The sequence below is a fragment of the Chiloscyllium plagiosum genome, unplaced genomic scaffold (genome assembly GCF_037043375.1).
Source record: "Chiloscyllium plagiosum isolate Xiang-an unplaced genomic scaffold, Cpla_swu_hap1 HiC_scaffold_26, whole genome shotgun sequence".
NCBI lineage: Eukaryota > Metazoa > Chordata > Chondrichthyes > Orectolobiformes > Hemiscylliidae > Chiloscyllium > Chiloscyllium plagiosum.
In genome coordinates this window covers 21,484,779-21,511,203 of record NW_028270164.1, presented here as the reverse complement: position 1 = coordinate 21,511,203, position 26,425 = coordinate 21,484,779, and the positions used below count along the sequence as shown (strand labels likewise).

Here is a 26,425-nt window from a genome sequence, read left to right as displayed (position 1 = left end):
AAATAGGGCCCATTTGTGGATTCCTGTTCCTGAAAATTGAAACTGCCTTGCCTGAAGTGGGGCATGCCAAAACACATTCTTCACGAGCCTCAAAGCCGATGGGTAGGTAGCTTTTACACCTACCAAGCCACTTCTAAGTTGTTCCTGCTTTTTGTTGCACAAGGCCTCAGATCCACATTTCCTTTATTCTCCATATGTAATGAAAAGAAGTGTGGAACCAATGTGCTTCAGCAGGCAGGTCCCAAGTCCGTTTCATCTCCATTTGGTACTCTGGAGTTGGGACATAAGCAGGTGCAATCAATTGAATGCAAATACATTCGACATGATGCAAATAATCACTGTCGAATAACTGAATGGCTACTATCGACATCACAAACTGCCGGCTCAAAGTAGAGAGAATCCACCCAAATCCAACACTGGCACCTCCATGTCATTAACTGAATGCTTAAGGACTAAACTTTGAGTGGACTTGAATAGTATGATCTTTGGAGAAAAGTTGAATTACTGTCCAAAACATCTAGACTTCTCTATTATTCTGCATCTGTGACTCCCAAAGTTGCAAACAGGTTTACTGGAGTAACAGCAGTGAGTATTGATAGTTTTGTCATATGATACTTTTGAAGGATAATTTTCCATTATTATTTGTGAATATAGTTTATGGATAATTAATATTAAAATTAACCTCACCCAATGTACTTTGCTTGAAGCTTTTATTCCTTAACATGTACATATATAAATATGTACTGTCCAGCATTAATTTGAACAGATGTAAACTACATTCTCAACTTTGCAAAACGTACTAAAGATAGCCAAATCCAGTCACTTGCTTCATATTTCGATGGGTATTGAGAAACGACAATAAATAGAACTTCTATATGTCTATACAGCATATCAAGACCTTAAAATTGCGTTTTAGAGGAAGTGATTCGTTTTAAAGTGTTTGTAAATGCAATTCAAAAGTCCAATTTAGTCTCATTGTATGGTTATATGTTTCTAGTTCTTGTTGAACTTGCTTAATACTAGGTAGTAAGATGCTACTTGAGACTGACCAGTCAGTTCAACCCCCTTTATAACCGAATGATGGGACACGCTCATGAAACTGAATGGTATGTTTACAGAGGTAATGAAACAAAGTTTAAAAAAAATCAATGACATGAGTTATCAAAATTGAAAAAAAAACAGAAGACTGGAAATAAAAAAAGTAACTATCATTCGAGAAAAAGTAGCTGGAAAATTAATGGAGCTAAAAGTCAATAGATCCCTTAGACTTGTTGCAACAGAGTTATTAAAGTAGCAATAAAGATAGTGGATGCATAGGTAGTAATTTTACAAGCATCATTAGATTCTGGAAAAATGCAAGAGGATGGGAAAACTACGAAGATAATGCCTTTTTTCAGAAAGAAGTGACAAAAACAAACAGGTAAATATAGGCCAGTTAACTTAAAATACATGTTATTGGAAAAATGTTAGAGGCAATTATAAAGGATATAAGAACAGACCTTTCAGAAATACATTGCATAATCAGACTCAGCATGGATCCATGAAGAGGAAATCATTCCTAATAAATTTATTGAAATTCTCTTAAGAGTTTATAACTAGGATGTGTTAAGACGAAACGGCGTCATATATTTGGATTAAAATAAGGTGGTTGATAAGTTCCCTCCCTTTCGACTACTTAATTAGAGCTATGGTGTGGCGAGTTTGACATCAGCACGGAGAGAGAATTGGCTAACTAGCAGAAGACAAAGTTGGGATAAGAGGGGATATTTCGGGATGGCAAACTGTGACTAGTGGTGCATAACAGGGATCAGTGTAGTATCCATAATTATTTTAATATATATTAATGATTTGGATGAGAAAAGTGAATGTACCATTACCAAGTTTGTGAATATAACAAGAATAGATGAGAAGGCAAGTGACAAGGATGGCATAAAGAGTCCGCAAAGGAGTATAGACTGGTTAAACCAGAGGGGTAAAAACTTGGCAGATGGAATAAATGTGAAAAAATGAGAGGTTGTGCATTTTAGCAGGATGAAGCGAGTGCCAAATATTATTTAAATAGAAAAACTGCAAAAACTGTAGCACAGCGATTTGGGAGTCCTTGTGCATAAATCATAAAAAATGGCATATAAGTTCAGCAAGTTATAAGGAAGGCAATGGAATATTTGACTTTAATTCTAAGTGAATGGAGTAGAAAAATAATGAAGTTTTACTAAAACTATACAAGGCACCTAGAACACTGAAAAGTTTTGATTCCCCTATCAAAGGTCACTAGAGATACCCAGAGAAAGTTCATCAGTTGATCCCAGGGTATGAAATTTAGAAGAATGAGAGGTGATATATACACCATTCTTGAAATATATACAACATTCTTGGGGGTTTGACAGGGCAGATGGAGAATTGTTTCCACTGCAGGAGAGTCTAGGACCAGAGGACATAAGCTAAAATCAACTAAGCAAAAATGAGGACTGCAGATGCTGGAGATTAGAGTTAAGATTAGAGTGGTGCTGGAAATGCACAGCAGGTCAGGCAACATCTGAGGAGAGGAAAATCAACGTTTCAGTCAGAAGCCCTTCATCAGAAATGAATGAAGGGTTCCTGATTCCTGATTCCTGATGAAGGGCTTCTGCCCAAAACATCAATTTTCCTGCTCCTCAGATGTTGCCTGACCTGCTGTGCGTTTCCAGCACCACTCTAATCTGGGCATAAATTAAGAGGCTGCCCAGTTAGGTCAAAATGAGGAGGGATTTCTTCTAAATGGAATTCCTTACCATAGAGGGCTGTTGAGGCTTCTTTGTTAAGTATATTCACAGCAGAGATAGACAGATCTTTGATCAGTATCTGAATCAAATGTTATAGGAAAATGACAGAAGTGAAGTTGAGGTTTATCAAATCAGCCAAAAGCACATTGAATGACAGATCAGACTTGATGGATGATTGGCCTGCTTTCACTCCCTATTCATATCGTCTTATGGTCAACACCTTCCAAACCATGACCTCTACCACCTAGCAAGTCAGCATGGCAGATGATTGGGGCCCCTGTCACCTCCAAACTCTTTAAGCCACAAATTATCCTGAATTATGACTAGCTTGCTGTTTCTTCACTCCTGCTGGGTCAAAATCCTGAAACTCCTTTCTTAAAAGCACTGTGGTTGTGCTTACACCCATGGACTGTGGTGGTTCAAAAAGGTGGCTCATCATCTTCTTGAGGGCAAATACAAATGGTCAGTGCTGATCCAACAGCAACACCCCATCAATTAATAGTGAAAATAATCAAAATTTGTAAGTGGGGACATGCAAGAATCTGAGTGAATGGAGATATATTTGTAGTCTTATTCTTGAACAGCATTAACAGGACCAGAGGGACAACAGGATAATCCACAAACCTTGTGGGAAAAGATTTGCTAACCCACGACAGACCCACAAAAGCAAATTGGCCAAATTGTACCAGGACACCCAGAATTCCCGAGCACCTCACGAACTGGATCAGATGGCACGCAGACAATGGAATATGCTTTCAAGCTCCCATGGACATGACAAGAGGCTCAAAACCCTAAGAGCAGTTTCACAACCCAGCAACAGCAAAGCCACACAAAGAGTAGAACAGACAGACAGGCACCACAGGACAATGGAAGCACCTCACCACTTGACTTTAACACCTACCTTTGAAGATGAATGGAACCATGATACTGTCAAGATGTTGCATTGTGAGAAGGAACAGGACATTCATCGATAAACTGTTTTCCAATTAGCACCCTTACAACTAAATTACTCCATTTTCAGAAACATCGTATTTTCCCATTTCTTAATCAGTGTCATTGTGCAGCAATACTATAAAACTGGTCTCATCCTCAGCTCTGGGAGGAGAAATCAAATTCTCTGTGCAGACTGTCAGTTCTGTGTAAGCTAGTGTTTTCTCCTCCAGCGATATTGCTTGCAATAAACTGTTTGTTAATTTCACTTTGAGCTTTGTTTTGTGATCTCCAACCTACTGGGCAAATTTCTCCGACAAACCCTAAAAGCATATTTCAAATTCAAGTCTTTAGATTAAACAAAAAGTCATCGCTAGCCCCTAATAGCAAAGACTTCACCAAACAGTGATTCACCATCAACAGCTAGGGGATTAGGAAAGAAAGAAATGCAATGCTTAGAACTTAGAATTCAGTTGAAATCCCCATTCAAGATAGTGGAAATCTTAAGAAGAATGATGCAAAGTGTAAACGTTTTGGTGGTGAATTCAAATCTCATCATGATATATCATTCAATTAAATTTAATAAATCTAGTATTTTTGGACTGGTACTAGAATAAAACACAATATTGTGTGCTTAGTTAAAAATCACACAACACCAGGTTATAGACCAACAGGTTTATGTAGAAGCGGCGCTCCAAAAGCTAGTGTGCTTCCAATTAAACCTGTTGGACCATAACCTGGTGTTATGTGATTTTTAACTTTGTACACCTCAGTCCAACACCGACATCTCCAAATTGTATGCTTAAAGGAAGATTTGAGGTTTTTAATATTCATAAACAGATGCCTAAAGGAAATCCAATATTATAGATTTTATATAAAGTCAGAATACAGTCATATGGATAAAGCTGGAAATAGGATAATGCAGTGATATATACAATAATTTAAAAAATTATCCATTCTAATCTAGATTTTGACCCTAAGCTTTCATTTTTTCCCCGTTTCTATCTCAGTGCAACTTCTGCTTTCATTCTTTCTTCCAAGTACATCTATTTTGTTGATGCAAATGGTATGCACAGGGAGAGCACGGAAAATCACACAGGCCACCCCCAAGTTCCAAATTATTCTGGGCCAGAAAAAAAAGCAGACAATGAGCTTCAGTGTTAAACAATGCTCAGTACCAGCAGCATGCAGCATCTATGTGTTGTACTGCAGAAATTCACTGAAGCCCTTTAGACAGCACTGTCATAGAATCCCTACAGTATGAAACCAGGACATTCGGCCCATCGAGTTCACACCAATCCTCTGAAGAACTTCCCACGAAGACCCACCCCGCCACCTATCCCCTTAACCCTGCATTCCCCTTGACCAGCCTAGTCTAAACATCCCTGGACAATTTAGCATGGCCAATCCACCCAACCTGCATATCTTTGGACTGTGGGAGGAAACTGGAGCACACTAAAGAAGCTCACGCAGACATGAAGAGAATGTGCAAACTCCACACAGACAGTCACCTAAAGGCAGACCCAGGTTCCTTGCACTGTGAGGCAGCAATGCTAATCACTGTGCCTTCATGCTGCCCCAAATCCATGAACACTACCATCTAGAATGCCAAGGGCAGCAGATATATGGGAACACTAAGACCTACACATTCCCCTCCAAGCCACTGACCATCCAAAGTTGGAAATCTACTGACATTCCTTCAAATCCTAGAACTCCCTCCCTAATATCATTGTGGGTCCATCTACAGCAAACGAGTTGCAGCAGTTCAAGCAGGCAGCTCACCATCACCTTCTCAGGGGCAACAGATGGGCAATAAATGCTGGTCAGCCAGCAAAGCCCACATCCCATGATTTTTTAAAAATTTAATGAAACCAGCACTTACTGCATCAGGAAAGACAAGCAAACAGAAAGTAGGTTCATGCTCCAAGTGCTGTAGATTTAAATAAGTAATGTGGTTGGTTCAAATCACCAGTAATTTTCTGCAAGTATTTGGTCTATGATGATATAAGTTCTACAATTAGTGCTAAACCACAGGATAATAAATAAAACACTTTAAGGATCATAATACTGCACCAGCAGAATGGACTATATCACTACAGTGAGACAAGTACTTTAACAAAAATGAGTATCCTCATCAGGAAACATCTATCGTTGACGAATAACACCCTTGGTTATTACTGTGATAAATTAATTCCCTCTGTATATCTTTGCTGCCACTGTTATGTGGTTGATCGAATATATCATAATACAAGAGATTAAATCTGTATAATAAGATGACTTACCTTTGGTGGGGACACCGATCCAATTGAGATAGCGAGTGAGTTTCTTAGAAACATAAGTCTTCCCACGAGCAGGCAATCCCACCATTACAATCAATGTGGGGGAATTGGTCATGTGAGATGCCCAGGCTGCAATTAAAAGAAAATATGAAACAAGAATTTTAAAAAAAATGAAGAGTCTCATTCGCAGTGTTAAGCATCAGAGGCTACCATGAAAATTTAGGTAAAACTGTATTAGTGAATAACCAAAGTCCTGGAAAAAGTAATACAGTATTAAATACAATGTGCGAGAAGCAGATTTCAAAATCAGCAAATTTAGATTTCAAAATCAGCAAATTACAGTGGGCAGATATATACATGAGAGTATGGTAGTTTAATACTATAGTTACAACAGAGAACAGTTTTGAAATTAAAGAAACTGCAAGAAATAGCTCTAAAAGATTCTGCAGTTTCTTAGCAATAAAGTTTCTCTGTTCCCAGTTCAGGAGATAACAATAAGACAACACAATCAATTGTCCATTGTTCACAAGGATGTTATCTAAGAGACATATATCTTTCAAGCACAGTCTCCATATCGACATTCCTGATTAGATGGAATATTTTGTTCACCAAATGAATATGATGTGCGTACAATATATAAGCTATAAGATGATGTCAGGGGTAAGAGAAAGCTGTCCACCTTGTCTGCCTGTTTATGAGTAATTGGACATTTGAATTCAAACACACTCACCAGTCCACTTGGAAGTAAAGTATATAAATTGAATCAAGAGTAGAATGCAATTTCAATAGAGGAGAGCTTTTTGAAGTGGACCCACATGTCAGGTTTCTGCCTGACACTTGGGTTCGCTGAAGACAGAAGAGAACAGAAGAGACCGATACTATTTTCCCAGTCAGTCCTATCACCAAATCTGGAACAAATACACTGTCCTGTCTATTTAACTTATGCAATACAGTTTCCAGGAGGTCTCTTATGCAGTTGTAGAGACCTCACCTCAGAGCCTGAAGCTTTGGATTCAAGTCCCATCTTGTTAGCCACAGTAAGTGTGTCATAACAGCCAAAGAGGTTGATTACCAACCTGCGAATTCTTCCAATATGCCTATGGCTAGTGATAAAAGTGGGCAGCCAGACTTTTGTGGCAGCTGGAGTGCAATTACCTTCTCACATTTAAAAAAAAGCCTCCATGCACAGGTTCTTTCTGCGTGCAAGCAGCATCGTCAGAAAGTTTCACATTATTTGGTTTTCTGCTGGAACCATCCTGTAATGGATTGAGTTCTGGAATATGAAACAACCAAAAAAAATTGCTTTAAACTACCATTTGTGATCTTGACCAACTTTTGGCAATAACCTTTGACTCCCAGAACAAATCTTAAGCACATACACTGAAGAGTTATCTGGTTGAAGTTCAGCCACAAATTAACAGGATAACATTCTTTAACCCTTAGGCTGAATTCATTTGTTTCTATTCAGAATTGGGGAAGGGCTTATGCCCGACAACATTTTTTCTCCTGCTCCTTGGATGCTGCCTCACTTGCTGTACTTTTCCAGCACCACACATTCGACTTTATTGTTCTTTGCCAGGCATATGAAGCATGCAAAAAAGTAATGTAGTGCAAGAATTAGGATTTTTGAATACAGGAATTCACGGTGGATGACAAAATAACTAATAATAAGGGAAAGATTTGATTATAAAAATAAATTGGTAAGAAACATAAAAACCAAAAGCAACTGACTTCCATGAGTATTCAAGATCAAGTTGAAGATCTCCTTGGAAAAAGGCGTTGGTCTGCCCAATCTTGAAATTTATAAACCACATGAAAAATGGCTTCAGGGTGGAGGCCCCAAAGAATTCTGGGTGTGGAGAGAGATGATGGATGAGAAATAGAAACATGTTTTATACCTGCAAAAATCTGTTTACATGCACCAGTTATTGCTTTACATACAATGTGATTTATAATTTAAAAAAAATAAGAGGGTAGCTAACATAGGTGTGAGGCTTTTGGAGGATGCAACTGCAGAATTAATCATGGGGTTATCATTAATCAGGGAAATGTTAGATAATTTAAACCAATATTTTGCATCAGTCTTCATAGTGGAGGATACTGTAAACACCCCAAAGATAATGCGAATGGGAGGAAAGATCTCGTCATAGTCTCTGTCACAAAGGACAAAGTTTTTATTTTAGATTAGTTTACTTACAGTGTGGAAACAGGCCCTTCGGCCCAACAAATCCACACCAACCCACTGAAGCGCAACTCACCCATATCCCTACACTTACCCCTTCACCTAACCATACGGGCAATTTAGCATGGCCAATTCACCTGACCTGCACATCTTTTGGACTGTGGGAGGAAACCGGAGCACCCGGAGGAAACCCACGCAGACACGGGGAGAATGTGCAAACTCCACATAGACAGTCGCCTGAGGCGGGAATTGAGCCCAGGCCTCTGGCGCTGCGAGGCAGCAGTGCTAACCACTGTGCCAAGTATTTGATAAACTAATTGAACTAAAAGTAGATAAGTCACAAGGAACTGATGGACTATATCCAAGGATTCTGAAGGAAGTGGTTGCAGAGGTAGTAGAGGCTTTAGTCACAATATTCCAGAACTCACTCAGTTGCAGGAGGGTTCAGCGGAAAACCAGTAATGTGAAACCCCTATTCAAGAAGGCAGTGAGACAGAAAGCAGGAAACTATAGGTCACTTGGCTGTCATTGGGGAAAACCCAGAATCTGTTATTAAGGAAGAAATAACAGGATATTTAGGAAACCTTTATGCAATCAAACTCAACATAGCTTAGTAAAAGATAGATCACATTTGACAAATTTGCTAGAATTGTTTTAGGACACAAGTGTATAAATGGGAATCAATAGGTGTAGTCAAACTTCCATCAGGCATTCAATAAGATGCCACATAAAGGGCGATTACACACAATACTATGATGTGTCAACAGATCCATGGTAACATCACCTCCTGCAGGTTACCTCAATGGCAATCACCACTTTGACTTCGAAATACATCTCTATTGCACCAGCATAATTGAGTCAAAATTCTGGAATTCTCTCTGTAACAGCATTATGGGTCTACCTATAGCACATGGACTGTGGCAGTTCAATGCAGCAGCTCACGATCAACTTTTCACGGGCAACTATGGATGGGCAAGCAATACCGATTCAAACGTGCATACCCACAATGCATGTGTGAATAAGGAAAGGAGACAATGATATTAGGCGTAAGGCATTAACATGGATGAAGAATTGGTTAACACACAGAAAGAATTGGAAATAATGGGTCTTTTTCAGGTGAGATGCAACTAGTGGAGTTCCACAGGGATTAATCCAAGGGCCTCAATTATTTACTATCTATATTGATGACTTAGAGGAGGTGGCAGAATGTAATATATCCAAATTTGCGAGCGATATGAAAATAGGTGCGAGGGTATGCTATGATGAGATCATAAGAAATATGCAGGGGAAAATTGATGGATTGCGTGAGAGGGAAAAACAGATTAAGTTTTATGTAGGAAGTTGTGAGATCATGCACTTTTGTGGCAAGAATCAGAAAGGTGGAATGTTATTTAAATAGAGGTCAAGTCATTTTTGGAGACCAAAACGGTGCAGTCGAGGGAGACTTGGGTGTTTATATGCTTGAATCACAAAAATTTAGTATGCAGGGACAGCAAAGGAATTAAGCAAATGGAACTTTGGGGAAAAAAGAAAAATGCTAGAAAAACTCAGATTTGAAGTCATACTGCTCAAAAAACATATCTCCATTTCTGACTCCACACATGCGAACAGACCTGATTTTCTGCTGTATTTTTACACTGTGTCACTTTCCAGCATCTGCAAAATTTTGTTTTTAATGGAATTTTGGCCTTTACTCTTAGGAGATTGGAGTTTAAAAATAAGAAAATCTTCTAACAACTATAGAAGGTGCTGGCGAGGTTACACCTAGTGAAGGGTATAGTTTTAATGCCTGTATTCAAGAGAAGACATACTGCTTCAGAGGCAGTTCAAGAGATTCACCCGAGGCTGATACTGGGATGAAAGGATTGACATCAAGAACAGCGAAACATTAGATTGTAGCGAAATTAAAAAAAAATCTATTGAAACATACAAAATTCTGATGGGGCTTGACAGGGTAGATTGTAAGGTGATGTCCCCATTAGTGGGGAAATCTGAAATAAGGGATATAGTTACAGAATAAGGAGACACATTTATCACTGAAATGAAAAGCAATTTCTTCTCCTGGAAGGCAACGAAACTCTGGAATTCTCTACGCCAGAAAGTTGTTTAAGTTTGATTACAAAAACCATATAAAGCACACTAGGTAGATTATTGAAAGGCAAAAGTGAGGACTGCAGATGCTGGAAACCAGAGTTTTGATCAGAGCAGTGCTGGAAAAGCACAGCAGGAAAGGCAACATCCGAGGAGCAGGAAAATCGACGTTTCGGGCAAAAGCCCTTCATCAGGAATAGAGACAGGGAGCCCCAGGGTGGAGAGATAAAAGGGGGGGATGGGGCTGGGGAGAAGGTAGCAAAGAGTACAATAGGTGAATGGGGGGGGGGGGGGGTGGGGATGGAGGTGATAGGTCAGAGGGGAAGGTGGAGCGAATAGGTGGGAAGGGAGACCGGCAGGTAGGACAGGTCAGGAGGACAGTGCTGAGCTGGAAGGTTGGAACTGGAGTAAGGTGGGGGGAGGGGAAATGAGGAAACTGGTGAAGTCCACATTGATGCCCTGGGGCTGAAGTGTTCTGAGGCGAAAGATGAGGCGTTCTTCCTCCAGGCGTAAGGTGGTGAGGGAGCAGCAGTGGAGGAGGCACAAGACCTGCATGTCCTCGGCAGAGTGGGAGGGGGAGTTGAAATGTTGGGCTACGGGGCTGTGGGGACGCTTGGGTGTCCTGGAGATGTTCCCTGAAGTGCTCTGCAAGGAGGCATCCAGTCTCCCCAATAGAGGAGACTGCATCGGGAGCAATGAATACAATAAATGACATTGGTGGATGTGCAGGTGAAACTTTGATGGATGTGGAAGGCTCCTTTGGGGCCTTGGATGGAGGTGAGGGAGGAGATGTGGGCGCAGGTTTTGCAATTCCTGCAGTGGCAGGGGAGGGTGCCAGGACGGGAGGGTGGGGGGGGGGGGGGGCATGGACCTGACCAGGTAGTCACAGAGGGAATGGTCTTTGCGGAAAGCAGAAAGGGGTGGGGAGGGAAATATATCTCTGGTGATGGGGACCGTTTGGAGGTGGCAGAAATGTCGGCGGATGATGCAGTTAATGCAAAGGTTGGTAGGGTAGAAAGTGAGGACGGGGGGGGGGGTCTGTCCTTGTTACAGTTGGAGGGTGGGGTTTGAGGGCGGAGGTGTGGAATGTGGATGAGATGTGTTGGAGGGCATCTTCAACCATGAGGGAAGGGAAATTTCAATCTCTAAAGGAGGAGGCCATCTGGTGTGTTCTGTGGTGGAACTATGGGCGGCATGGTGGCACAGTGGTTAGCACTGCTGCCTCACAGTGCCAGAGACCCGAGTTCAATTCCTGCCTCAGGCGACTGACTGTGTGGAGTTTGCACGTTCTCCCAGTGTCTGCGTGGGTTTCCTCCGGGTGCTCCGGTTTCCTCCCACAGTCCAAAGATGTGCAGGTCAGGTAAATTGGCTATGCTAAATTGCCCGTAGTGTTAGGTAAAAGGTAAATGCAGGGGTATGGGTGGGTTGCGCTTCGGCAGGGCGGTGTGGACTTGTTGGGCCGAAGGGCCTGTTTCCACACTGTAAGTAATCTAATCTAATCTAGTCCTCCTGGAAGCAGATACGGCAGAGGAATTGGGAATACGGAATGGCATTTTTGCAGGAGGTAGGGTAGGAAGAGGTGTAATTCAGGTAGCTGTGGGAATCAGTGGGTTTGTAAAAAAATGTCAGTGTCAAGTTGGTTGTCATTGATGGAGAAGTCCAGGAAGGGGAGGGAGGTGTCAGAGACAGTCCAGGTGAACTTAAGGTCGGAGTGGAATGTGTTGGTGAAGTTGATGAACTGCTTAACCTCCTCGCGGGAGCACGAGGTGGCACCGATGCAGTCATCAATGTAGTGGAAGAAGATGTGGGGAGTGGTGCCGGTGTAACTACGGAAGATAGACTGTTCTACGTAGCCGACAAAGAAACAGGCATAGCTGGGGCCCATACAGGCGCCCATGGCTACCCCTTTGTTCTGGAGGAAGTGGGAGGATTCGAAGGAGAAATTGTTAAGGGTGAGGACCAGTTCAGCCAAATGAATGAGTGTCAGTGGAAGGGTACTGTTGGGGACGTCGGGAGAGGAAGAAATGGACGGCTTGGAGACCCTGGTCATGGCAGGTGGAGGTGGAGAGGGATTGGATGTCCATGGGGAAGATGAGGCGTTGGGGGCCCAGGAAATGGAAGTCTTGGAGGGCGTGGGTGGTGTCTTGAAAGTATGCGGGGAGTTCCTGGACTAGGGGGGAACAGGACAGTATCGAGGTAGGTGGAGATGAGTTCGGAGGGGCAAGAGCAGGTTGAGACAATGGGTCGGCCGGAGTGGTCAGGTTTGTGAATCTTGGGAAGGGTTAGAATTGGGCGGTGCGGGGTTCCCGGACTATGAGGTTGGAAGCTGTGGGTGGGAGAGCTGCTGAGGTGATGAGGTTCTGTATGGTCTGGGAGATGATGGTTTGATGATGGGGGTGGGATCATGGTCAAGGGGGCAGTAGAAGGAGGTGTCTTCGAGTTGGCATCTGGCTTCAGCGGTGTAGAGGTCAGTGCGCCAAACTACTACTGCACCCCCTTTATCTGCTGGTTTGACGGTGAGGTTGGGATTGGAGCAGAGGGAGTGGAAGGCTGCACGTTGTGAGGGTGAGAGGTTGGAGTGGAGGACAGAGGAATATCAGGAAGTTGACGGACATGCAGCATTGGCATAAAAGAGGAATTGAGGCTTGGGGCAGTAAGCCATGATCTTATAGAATAGCAGGGTAGGCCTGAGGCACTGAACAGTCTACCCCTGCTCATATTTCTTGAGGTAACATCTTTTGAGACTGAATACCAAGGCATGTTGCTGGGACTGAGCAGCTACTGCTAAATACTGACCTGGTCTTACTTCATGAAAGCCAGGAATTTTGAGCTCAAATTCCTCTTTACTTTTCCATGAGACACCATTCAAGCTTCATGTGACACAGATTAATGATGGTTGGAGCTCTTCATAGGCAAGGTTTTCCTTTTGCACTACACTTTTAACTGCTGTATCTTGCGCATGGCAAAAAGGGAGCTCCTTATCTTCAATTGCTAGCTCAAAACCATAAAGAAGAGCTGTATGGACTTTTTAATATCACAAGTTTAATCTTTATTGGTACTTTACTCTCATTTGAAAGATTTGCCAAAATCCCTTATCTAAGAAAATGTATGCAGCAAGTGTTTCTGGGAACTTAGAAATTTCTAACTTGATACAAGTGACTTTCTATCTGAATGAAAATCGATGTCACTCATATATTTATTTTAAAAAAACCCTGAAAGCTATGAACTACAGCAGCTGAAACACAACATGTGAACATATGCCCAGGTTCCACTGAAAGATTATTACCTGAAAACATTAACTTGGTTTCAATTTCCACAGTTGCTGCCTGATCTCCTACTCCAAACTCAGTCCAAAGTTTATAGAAAAGACTTGATGTCTGATAACATATTTTGAAATAAAGCAAATCTTAATAGGATGAAAAGGCTTCAAGTTCACAAGTATAAATTAAAAGACTTTGGGAGGTCTCAGTACAATAGATAGTTGAGGAAGACTCTCAGCAAGACTCCTGACTGATTTAAAACTTTGGATAGATTTGGAGCAAGAATATGTGTAATAAGAGAGAGAGAAAGAGCTTTTCATGCATGCCAACCATCCTGCCTGATCTGGTCTAGTACTTACTACTCATGGTTGTGTGTTTTTGCTATATAACTAGTGTAAAACTTATCCCACCATTGTGTTCACAGTCGATCTTGAATGACATTCCAATCTCTTTAACAATATTACAACCACTCCACTAATCATCATGAACATGCTAAGATACATAAAACTTCACTAAATTAGTTCCATAAATAGTACGCCAATTAGACCTGGCCAGAGGTTTGTGTTGTTTGCTGCAGAACACATGAAAGAAACAAGGTGCAAAACCATCACTGACATAGAGCATGGTTATAGCATAGTTCTAAATTCCAATGGTCAAATTCAACCCGCTGATTAATGAGGTTTCAATGTGGAATGATGACCATATGTTGATTACTCCTTTTGAATTTGACCATTGGAATTTAGAACTGTGCTGTATTTTCTGTGTCTGCACGATTGATGGTTTTGCATTTCATTTCTTTCTGCTCCAACCCTTAATAGCCCAGAGGCAAGGAGTAGGACATACCAGAATGAGAATTTTAAAATTGAAGACAGAACAAGCATAGCATCAATGGATGAGTGGGAAGTAACTGTAAATAATAAGTGACAACTTCAGAGAAAACAAAAACATGTAAAAACAAAAGCAAAGCTCCAACTACACAATGCCCTTTCGATTACAGTGACAAATGATCTTGGTTTGAGAATCAATTTGAATAAAGATAATTGTGAAAGGAAAAATGTCAGGGATAGTCATTTGTAGGATACCTGACAGTAGTTATACAGTAGGACAGCAAAAATCAGGAAATTCTGAGAACTTGGAAGAAAGGTACTGTGATAATTGTTGAAGACATTAATCTTTACATAAATCAAATTAATCAATGGCAAAGGTAGTTTGGAAAATGAGTACTTCTAATGCAGTCAGCACATTTTCTGACAGCAAAACATTCCGTAACCAGAGATGTAAAATGATTTGTCATCGATTAATAGGCTCATGGTAAAGGCTCTTCCAGGGAAGAGTGATCCCAATATGATTATCATATTGGGATTCAATTCAAAGATAGGTCTGAAACTTTGAAATAAAGCTGGGCATGAAGACAGAGGTAGCGAGAGTGGATTTGGGAGAATAGGTTAAAAGGTAAGATAGAGAGAAGTAGTCACCGACATTTAAGGAAATATTTCATGACTGTCAACAAATATAAAAGACAAACTGAAACTAGAATAAGAAAGATGCATCATCCATCTAAGGAAGCACGTTAATGGTGATATCATATTAAAAAAATACGCACAATGCTGCAAAGGCTACGGGTCACCTAAAAATTGGGAACATTCCAGAAATTAGCAAAGGATGATTTTAAAAATGGGAGAAATTAGAGAGAGAGAAAACTAGCAAGAAATATGAAAAAAAGGCAGTAAACGTTTTGACAAGTATTTCAAAAAGTAGCTAATGGAGGGTGAGATTGGGGAATAAACACTGGAAAGTAAGGAAATGGCAAAGACTTTGAGCATTTTGCATCTGTCTTCACAATAGAAAACACAAGTATCCAATACAAGAAAATCAAGAGGGAAAAGGGAGGGATAAATTTAAGTATTAGGAAAACTAACAAGCTAAAAGCCAATAGGTTTTTAAAGAGGTGGCTTTAGAGATAGTAGATGAGTTGACTGTAATAATCTAAAATTCCCTAGATTGCGGAAAGGTCCTGGTGGGTAGGATAAATAGACAAAGTGTCTTCCCAGTAGTGGGGGTATCCAGAACTAGCGGGCATGGGTTTAAGGTGAGAGGGCAAAGATATAAAAGACACCTAAGGGGCAACATTTGTGTATGTGTATGGAATGAGCTGCCAGAGGAAGTGGTGGAGGCTAGTACAATTGCAACATTTAAAAGGCATCTGGATGGATATATGAATAGGAAGGGTTTGGAGGGATATGGGCCAGATGCTGGCAGGTGGGACTAGATTGGGTTGGGATATCTGGCCGGCATGGACTGGTTGACTGAAGGTTCTGTTTCTGTGCTATACATCTCTATGACTCTAGGACTGAAATCCCACAAATGCAATATTTATAGTTGAGAAGAGGGCTCAGTCTGAGCATACACAAGGGCATTTTCTGGACTATGCAGTCATTTTTTGACATAAAATGTTGTGAAATATTTATATTGTTTAGTATTGTCAAACGTTGGTTGGATTTGAAATGCACACTTTTTAAATCAAATTTGATAACATAAAACTTGCTTGTCATGTATAAAATAATGCCCAAGTTTTTTTTAAAATTAGATTTTCTTTCAGCTTTCATTATGAGGCATAATGCTAATGCCACTGGACTCGTAGTCTACAGGCCGATTTTATGCTCTGTAGATACAAGTTCAAATTTTTAAACTAGTGACTGTTTTAAATGAATTCAAGACATGTTTAGGCAAAATGCACAGAGTCAACTTTTACAAAATAATATTTTGGACAGTCAGCAAAGAACTGTGTTAGGTATTCAGTCTTTCTGTTTCAAATGCTTGCAGCTTATAAGGAAATGTTCTTTAGTAAAAAGGAAGCCCAAAAAAGTATATTTTTCGTAATCCTTTTCCTCTGGGCCATAAGACTATGAAGACCATTCAGTGAATGTAGTTCCGCTTCTGGGAAAGTTTAATATGCGTGATGATCATACAAATCTTGCACGTTATTTTGCATTTTGTTCCAATCTTACCTCTGCCATTTCAATGACAAATTAAACTTGCCCAATACCTTTGTGAAAAAAATTGCACTGTGCGATCTAACAATGAAGTAGATAGAACAGAAAACTCCTGCTTCAAATCCTGGTCGCTGAGGTATAACTCTGAACACAAGTGGGAAGTGAGTTGAGTTAGAGTGATATATACTAGAAACTTTGAGGTGACATTTACATGGGCTATTTAAAAATTAAAGATTTTTGGTCAAAAATTAGAAACCAAATTTAAACAAGATTTAATGGGTGCCATACAATGCCATAAGATAGAAAAATCCATCCAGTTTGCCATTCTTACTCAGTCTGGCTTAAAGATGACTCTATTCACACTTCAATATAGTTCACTCATAAATGACCTCTGAAGTGGTGTAGCAAGTCATTCAGTTAGATCACAAAAGCAAAATAATCCAAACACTGGAAATGTGAAATCAAATTTTAAAATGCTGGAAATTCTCAGTATATTTGGCATCATATATGAAAAAAGAATTCGCACTTTAGGTGGATGACTTTCCTGTTCTGATGAAAACTCATTCTGTTTCTTTCCATGGATGCTTCCTGACTCGCTGAACATTTCCAGAATTTATTTTATTTTAATTCAGTTGTATCAGATTACTACAGAAAAGCCACAGAAGACAAATTTGGACAGATCACACAGGCACCAGAAACAAAGCCACACTTTACCCAGTCAATCATACAAACTCCTGCTTAACACCTAAGGGCTCACAACAAATCTGTGTCGGTGGTACCACAGACTTAACCAATCAACAGCCTGACAATTATTTTCATGAAATCATATCTGAGAACAATAAAAATCACCAGACTGAATCCTGGAATGGGACAGTTGCCAGGAGGATAAATAGAGAAGGGGCTTACATGCTGCAGAACTCAGAAGACTAAGTGATCTTGTTGGAACAAAAAGCTCAGAGAAGGCTTGATGCTCAGTGGCTATCATATGTTCAGTCTCAACGACAAGAAGTCAGCCAAGAGTAGAAATTTCTTCGCAGAATCATAGTTACAGCACATAGGAATGGCATTTGAACCATAGATTCAGACTCTGTACCAATTATTTACAAGAATAATTTAGCTGGACCCATTCCCCTATCTTTCCTCCATGGCCCTCAGAGTCATAGAGATGTACAGCACAGGAAGTAGACCCTTCGACCAGATAGCCCAATCTAATCTAGTCCCATTTGCCAGAACTTGGCCTATATCCCTCTAAACCCTTCCTATTCATATACCCATCCAGATGCCTTTTAAATGTTGCAATTGTACGGGCCTCTACCATTTCCTCTGGCTGCTCATTCCACATACACTATACCCTGTGTGTGAAAAACTTGCTCCTTAGGTTACATATCTTTCTCCTCCCACCCTAAACCTATGCTCTCTAGTTCTGGACTTCCCCCACCCCATGAAAAGACCTTGTCTGTTTATCCTATCCATGCCCCTCATGATTTTATAAACCTCTGTGAGGTCACCCATAGCCTTCAAAACTCCAGGGAAAACAGCCCTAGTCTATTCAGCCCCTCCCTATAGTTCAAATCCTCCAATCCTGGCAACATCCTTATAAATCTTTTCTGAAACCTTTCAAGTTTCACAATATCCTTTTGATAGGAAGGAGACTAGAATTGTACACAGTATTCCAAAAGTGGTCTAATCAACAGCCGCAACATGACCTCCCAACTCCTCTACTCAATACTCTGACCAATAAAGGAAAGCATACCCTCCCTTCACATCTTGCCATTCAAAATCTTACGAAGGTTGATGAAAGGTCATCGATCCGAAACGATATTTCTATCATGCTCTGTCCACAGATGCTAACAGACCTGTTATGTATTTCCAGCCATTTCTAGGATTAGACCATTCGGTCCATTGAGCCTGCTCCGCCATTGGACCATGGCTGACGTTTCTCGACCCCGTTCTCCTTCGTTCTCCCGTAACCCTTGATCCCCTTAGTAATCACTTTGATATTTAAATCAACAGTTTTAAGAATGCTTTACAATAGTGCAATGCCGTACAGTACTGAATGTGTAAACCAGCCTAGGTTTACTGTAACCTTGCACCGAACACCGTCGGTCAGGAAGATTCAACCGCAAGTGCACGAAATCTGACAGCCCGGTGCCACTCCTTCTCAACACGCAACCGAATGTTTATTTTGGGAGAGAAGAAGTGAGGGGAAGACAGTAAATTTTGGACGACAGTCACCAGCCACTCGGGTTCTGGCGTTGATCCCGCGTTCTTTCTCACTCACCCTTCCTCACTGGCAGGGACATGTCGCCGGCGGCCGCTTCAAATACAGCAACCGCCAGCCGGCGTCCGCGTGACGTCAGCCGCAGAGACCGATGCGATGGCTCGAGGGGCGGGTCGAAACCATTCGCAAAGGATCGCGGTGTGTGTCGGTCTGGGCGGTGGGGATAAACACGTGATAGACGTTGCGGGCTTTGTGATGTCGTACACATGCGTAGTAACGACGCGCCGCATTGTCTCTGGAGTGAATGCTTGTTGTTTGTCGTTGGTTTGGGTGCAACTTCGGGTCCTGCCCTTTTTATGTGGGTAAATAGACGTTTTTCTAAAACTTATGTAACGCTTTCAGCTGTTGGAAGTAGAAGACGGGCCTGTTCGCCTTTTTCATTTAGGAAAGTTGTGATTATTAAAGAAATTTGTGTCGGTTGGTTGTGGTGGTGATGGGCGCGCTGGGGTGATTCATTAGGCCCTGGTATTATTTGTGTATCCCTTTAACAGGACAGTTTATAACCGGGAGAGTGTACATTTATTGAGAAGCATAGGTAATGTATCGCTTCTGCTGGCCCAAATCCCATTTACGAATAGTTCTGCTGAAAGCAAATGATTTAAATGGTGTAGCTGTGTTCACTATAGAGAAGAAGAATTATAGAAATCAACGAGGTGACCTATACTTAAACAGGTTTCCATCGAGAGAAGGACGTATTGGCCGATATAAAAGTGAAAAAAAAAACGAGAGATCCGCAGCCCTAGAAGTATATACAACGGTGCTGTAGGAACCAAGAAAGCAGTAGATTTGGGTTTTAGTCATTTATTTTCAGATTTTTTCTGATCTCCCGGAAAGATGCCAGAAGACTGGATGACCGTGAAGGTAGTACCATTACTTAGAAGTAATCGTGATAAACTGAGAAGCTGCAGGTCATTGAGTCAAACATCATTTGATTATTTTAGTCGTGTGTACCTAAGTGCAGTGAAATGCTTTGTTTGTGAGCAGTACAGGCAGATCATAGGGTGCTTATACAGAATGAGGCATACAGGTTACACTGCACAGGAGGTGTGTGAAGCAAGATCAATATTATTTAGTGAGTCCATTCATCAGTCTATTAACAGCAGAGAAGAAGCTGTTCTTGAACCTGTTGTATGTGTGTTCAAGCTTCTGTATCTTCTGCCTGATGAAAGTATTACTGCCTGATGAAAACGTATGAGAGTATTACTGGGCTGGGAGGGGGTCTTTGATTTTGGAAATCTTTCCACGGCAATGAGAAGTGTAAATGGGGTCTGTAGATGGGGGAGAAAGTGAGGTCTGCAGATGCTGGAGATCAGAGCTGAAAATGTGTTGTTGGAACAGCACAACAGGTTAGGCAGCATCCAGGGAACAGGGGAATCGACATTTCGGGCATAAGTCTGAAGAAGGGCTTATGCCCGAAACGTCGATTCTCCTGTTCCCTGGATGCTGCCTGACGTGCTGTGCTGTTCCAGCAACACATTTTCAGCTCTGTAGATGGGGGGTTGACTTCTGTAATGTTCTGGATTATGCACACAATCTTTCTGTAGTTGAGGAAAGCTATTGGAAAAATTCTGAGGAACAACTAATCTCCTTTGGTGAGACAAAGAATAACTGAGGAAAGTCAAGATGGCTTTATGAAGGGGAGATCATTTCTTACAAATTTTTATTGAATTTGTCAAGAAGTTGACTAGGTACATAAGATGAGGGTACTGTCGTTAATAAAGTTTACTTCAGTACTTCATTTTACTTACTTCCTAAGTCTTTTGTCAAAATGTTTTGTCACAGACTGGTCAAGAAGGTAAGAGTGTATGAGATCCAGGCAATTTAGCAAATTAAGTTCACAATTGGCTTAGTCGGAAGCAAGCAAACATTAGTGAAAGTTTGTTTTTGTGACTGGAAACCAGAGTCCAATGGGAAACCATAAGATTTGGTGCTAGTTCCCTTGCTGCTTGTGATATGCTTCAAGGATCAATACATAAATGCAGAAGATTTGATCAGTAAACTTGCATATGACATGAAAATTAGAAGTGGGGTCCCTAGCAAAGAAGAGCCCGTTAGAGTACAGGATGATCTCTGCACGCTGGTCAGATAGGCAATCCAATGGCAATTAAAATTTAATACTGAGAAATGAGGTGATGCACTTCGGGAGGATTAACAAGGCAAAGGAGTGCATGATGAATAGTAGAGCTCTTGGAAGTACAGGCGATCAGACGGACCATGGTGTTCAAGTCCATTGGTCCTGGAAGACAACAGGATGGGAAATAAGATTGTCACGAATGCTAATAGGATACTTGCCATTTTTGTCAACACGAGGTTATGATGGAACAGTATAAAATGTAAGTTAAGCCATAGCTGGAATACTTTGTACACTTCTGGTTGATGCAATATCGGAAAGATGTGATTGCAGAGGGCATTCATGAATATGTTCCTGGCTGGAGCATTTCAGCTATGAAGAAAGACAAGATATGTTGAGGTTGTTTTCCTTAGAGCAGAGAAGGCTGAGAGGGAATGCAATTGAGGCATACAAATTATAAGGGCCTCAGGTTTGGAAAGTAGACCAAACTACACAGGAGCAAAAGTAGAACATTCAATCCATCAGGTCTGCTGTGCTGTTCAGTGAGATTATGACTGATCTCATAATCCTCAACTCTGCGTTCCTGCCTTTTCTTTATAACTTGATTCCCTCACTGATTTTTTTTAAAAAACGCTATTAATCTCGGCCTTGAATATACTGTGATGTGGAGGTGCTGGAGTTGGATTGGGGTGGGCAAAGTCAAAAATCACACAACACCAGGTTATAATCCAACAGGTTTATTTGGAAGAACAAGCTTTCGGAGCACTGTTCCTTCGACAGGTAGGTAGTGAGGCAGGATCAGGGGATACAGAATTTATAGTAAAAGATCAACTGATGCAATGTATTGAGCAAGACTAGATTGCTGTTAAGTCTTAATCACTTAAAATGGTTGCAGGTTTCGATTCGTTAATACGTAAATCTCAGAACTACTTTCAAGTCACAGTCCTGAGATAATTTAAGGTTTTATTTTTTTTAAAAAGTGACATCTCAGCTCAGACAATGCATTAACGGTGTGAGGCGAGCATCTGTCTGTATTCCAACCTTGAGTCAGACTGATTCTATTTCCAAAGTAGGAATTTATAAAAGTCACATGGACTGACTGCCTGCAGATTGTTTGCTTTTTGAATAAAATAGAATGTATCTGCAAATGCAAATTTACCCCATAGACTTGTGTGTATGCGCATGCATGTGCATGTGAATGAGAGAGGGAGTAAGAGAGTGTGTGTCGACAATAATGGTTGAATAGACACTGCAACAATCACCAAACAGGGCTGTCCCCTCCCAGGGCTGCTGAACACTTCAGCAGTCAAGGGACTTCGGCTTAAGATCTTAGAGTGACCGTCCTCCAAGGAGGACTGCGGGATATGCAACAACACAGAGTCACTGAGCAGAGGTTGATAGCCAAGTTCGGTACTGGGACCTTGGGTTCGTATCACACTACAGGTGACCCTGACTACCCTCTCCACTCTCTTGCACACTCACACACACACACATACACATGCACACTGGCACATGATTACACTCACGAGATGCACACACCTGCACTCTGTGCACACCCTCTCATAGGTATATGCTCTGTCACACTTGTGCACACACTCTATCAAGCACGCATGTACATGCACACACTTCCTCTCTCCCTCTCACATGCACACATATCGTCTCAATCTCTCCCTCATGCACATGCACATACATATAAGTCTGTGGGATCAATTTTCTGAAATTTGTGCTTGATTGTATGTTATTTAATTTTTGAAAATACGTTTTTTTTTGCTCAGAACTCTGGTATGTTCATGAATGGAGTCACCTATGATGAGTGCTTGTTTCGCGGTTACCTAAGCATCTTTGTTGTGTAAGGCAGCCAAATGATGTAACAGCACTGTAATATTTGAATTATTTCAGAAGTGAAATAAATAAATATTCATATTGTGCCTTTTGCTACCTTGGGATGTCATAAAGTATTTTATAGTGTATTCCTGTTGTAAAGTAGGAAATGTGGCAATCAATTTGTGCACAGCACAGTCCCACCAGCGGCAGTATGATCAGAATATTTGTTTGTGATGTTGCGGATTAAATGACACTGGAGATAACTTCCCTGCATCTCCTGCAAATTCTTGGTGCGTCCTCCTGAGGGGGTAACAGGGCCACAGGTTAATGTTTGAACCTGAAGGTCACACCTACAACAGAAAATCAATCCTTCCATGCATCTCTCCATAAAATGCGTGCAAGCTAGATGTTGTTCTGGTCTAATAAATCTTAAATGTCCAACCATCTCACTTGGAAAACTGTTACTATTGTTCACGTTTTCTAGTTTGAAGGTGAGATTATTGTTTTTTTTTCAAGTTAGATTCCACAGGGTACTTAGTCTTCCATTTAGACAATTCAAACCCAGGCCTGCATGGAGTTTTTGATTTACTACACAGGTTGATTGGATTTGGCACGGAACTTACTATTCGTGATAGTTGACATGGGAGAATTTCTTCTGGATTGGTTGCATTTTTGCTATTGCAACATTGCTTATTCTTGTATTATGAAATATGTGAAAATTGATTAACCCTAATTAATTGAGCATGCCTTGCATCCTTAAGAATGGTAACTGAAACCTATAAGGTTGCAACAATAATGTTAAGAAAACTATGCATGCAAGGTTTGTGAAGGTTTGTAGCTCCGGTTGAGATTTAGGATGTAGGTTTGCTCGCTGAGCTGTAGGCTTGATATCCAGACGTTTCATTACCTGGCTAGGTAACATCATCAGTGGCGACTTCCAAGTGAAGCGAAGCTGTTTTCTCCTGCTTTCTATTTATATCTTTCTCCTGGATGGGGTTCCTGAGGTTTGTGGTGATGTCATTTCCTGTTCATTTTCTGAGGTGTTGATAGATGGCATCGAGCTCTGTGTTTGTTTATGGTGTTGTGGTTGGACTGCCAGGCCTCTAGGAATTCTCTGGCATGCCTTTGCTTAGCCTGTCCCAGGATAGATGTGTTTTCCCAGTCGAAATGGTGGCTTTTTTTCATCCATGTGTAGGGCTACGAGGGAGAGAGGGTTGTGTCTTTTTGTGGCTAGCTGGTGTTCATGTATCCTGGTGGCTAACTTTCTTTCTGTTTGTCCTACGTAGTGTTTGTGGCAGCCCTTGCATGGAATTTTGTAGATGACGTTGGTTTTTGTCCATGGGTTGTACTGGGTCTTTTAAGTTTGTTAGTTTTTGTTTGAGTGTGTTGGTGGGTTTGTGTGCTACTAGAATTCCGAGGGGTCTTAGTAGTTTGGCTGTCATTTCTGAAACTTCTTTGATGTATGGTAAGGTGGTTAGGGTTTCTGGCTGTTTGGTCTGCTTGTCGTGGTTTGATCTTGAGGAATCAGCGCACTGTGTGTTTTTTGAGTATCCGTTCTTCTTGAATACGTTGTATAGGTGGTTCTCCTCTGTTTTGCGTAGTTCGTCTGTGCTGCAGTGTGGTGGCTCGTTGGAATAGTGTTCTGATACAGTTTTGTTTGTGTGTGTTACATAGGACAAACAGGAAGAAAGTTAGCCACCAGGATACACGAACAACAGCTAGCCACAAAAAGACACGACCCTCTCTCCCTTGTAGCCCTACACATGGATGAAAAAAGCCATCATTTCGATTGGGGCAACACATCTATCCTGGGACAGGCTAAGCAAAGGCATGCCAGAGAATTCCTAGAGGCCTGGCACTCCAACCACAATGCCATAAACAAACACTTAGATCTAGGTGCCATCTATCAACCCCTCAGAAAACGAACAGGAATTGACATCATCACGAACCCCATCCAGGAGAAAGATATAAATAGAAAACAGGAGACAACAGCTTCGGTTCACTTAGAGGTTGCCACTGATGATGTTACCTAGCCAGGTAATGAAACATCTGGATATCAAACCTACAGCTCAGTGAGCAAACCTACACCCTAAAACTATGCATCTTTCCTGCAGGATAGAATTCTCTTAATTTTTGTTATGTGCATCTTTCCTTCCTTCCACCCTATACTAATTTCTTGGGTCACATGCCAGGAAATTGTGGAGATTGCTATTACACCTTCTGTTGGTACGATAGGAAATTCTACCAGATTGCATTTTCTGTACCACACTGTTATGATCCCAGCTGATAATACTGGATAGTATTAGTCACAATGTGATCCTGTACACAATAAAACTTTGCTTGATAGTTCAGGTATTTAATTTTTGTAGTTGATTATCATAATTGTATTAAAATAGCAATAGGAAAGGATAGACCAGATCTAAAAATTCAAGTTCTAAATTGGAGAAAGGCCAATTTTGACAGTATGAGGCAACAATTTTCAAAAGATAATAGGGGGCAGCTTTGCGCAGGTGAAATGACAGCTGAAAATGCAATCACTAGAGTCTAGTGATAGTAGGTTCCTGTTAGGGTGAAGGGCAAAGCTGGAGCTGTAGAGAATGTTGGATGACCAGAGAAGTTGACGTTTTGGTCAAGATTAAGAAATAAGCTTATGTATAGACAGCAGGGATCGAGTGAATCCTGAGAAATGTATAAAGTCAGTAGGAATATACTTGAGGTAAATCAGGAGGGCAAATAGAGTTAAGGAGAATCCAAAGAGATTCTAAAAATACATTAACAACAGAATAGTAATTAGGAAGAGAATAGGGCCCCTTAAAAATCAGCAACGCTGCCTGTGTGGAACCACAGGAGATGTGGGAGATACTAAATGAGTATTTTGCATCAGTGTTTGCTGTGGAGAAGGATATGGAAATGAGAGAACTTCAGAAAATAAATAGCAGCATCTTCAAAAATTTCCATATTACAGAGAAGGAACTGCTGGATGTCTTGAAACATATAAAAGTGGATCAGTCCCCAGGACCTGATCAAGTGTACCCTAGAACTCTGTGGCAAGCTGGGGAAGTGATTGCGGGGCTCCTTACTGAGAGATTTGTATCATTGACAGCTGCAGGTGAGGTGCAGGAAGACTGAATGTTGGCTAACATAGTGTCATTGTTTAAGAAAGGGGGTAAGGAAAAGCCAGAAAACTGTAGATTGGGGAGCCTGACATCAGTGATGGGTAAACTGTTGGAGGGGACCTTGAGGGACAGGATTTATATGTATTTGGAAAAGCAAGGCCTGATTAGGAATAGTCAACTTGGCTTTGTGCATTGGAAATCACGTCTCACTAACTTGATTGAGTTTTTTGAAGAAGTAACAAAGAGGGTTGAGGGAAGAGTGGTGGGACAAGATCTGTATGGACTTCAGTAAAGCGTTCGACAAGGTTCCTCATGGTAGACTGGTTAGCAAGGTTAGATCACATGGAATGTGAAGAGAACTAGCCATTTGGATACAGAACTGGGTCCAAGGTAGGAGACTGAGTGTGGTTGCGGCAGGTTGCTTGTAAGACTGGAGGCCTGTCACCGGCAGTGTGACAGGTCCTTTTATTGGTCAGTGCATTGAGTATAGGAGTTGAGAGATCATGTATTGCAGCTGTACAGGGCATTAGTAAGGGCACCTTTTGGAATACTGCATTAAGTTCTAGACTCCCTGCTGTAGGAACGATGTTATGAAACTTGAAAGGTTCAGAGAAGATTTGCATGGATGTTGCTAGG

At 41.2% G+C, this 26,425-nt stretch overlaps 2 protein-coding genes across 8 annotated transcripts in view; one reads left to right on the top strand and one right to left on the bottom strand.

Moving 5' to 3' along the window:
- Nucleotides 1-18,891, bottom strand: part of LOC122563165 (6-phosphofructo-2-kinase/fructose-2,6-bisphosphatase 2-like) — an 83,154-nt gene extending 64,263 nt beyond the window's left edge. Inside the window, exons 1-2 of the mRNA XM_087973559.1 lie at nt 18,779-18,891; nt 5,975-6,100 (exon numbers count right to left, since the gene is read on the bottom strand). Of these exons, the coding sequence (XP_087829685.1) occupies nt 5,975-6,100; nt 18,779-18,800 (148 nt within the window). The 5' untranslated portion in view covers nt 18,801-18,891. The remainder of the gene's footprint in view (nt 1-5,974; nt 6,101-18,778) is intronic.
- Nucleotides 18,892-19,017: 126 nt separating this feature from the next.
- Nucleotides 19,018-26,425, top strand: part of yod1 (YOD1 deubiquitinase) — a 28,538-nt gene continuing 21,130 nt past the window's right edge. The window contains exon 1 of one of the 7 annotated variants that reach the window (XM_043716651.2): nt 19,018-19,080. In XM_043716651.2, the coding sequence (XP_043572586.2) occupies nt 19,075-19,080 (6 nt within the window). In that variant the 5' untranslated portion in view covers nt 19,018-19,074. Of the gene's footprint in view, nt 19,081-24,347; nt 24,711-26,425 lie in introns of those variants that run through there. The other 6 variants (XM_043716652.2, XM_087973558.1, XM_043716655.2 and 3 more) reach the window with 6 other exon arrangements.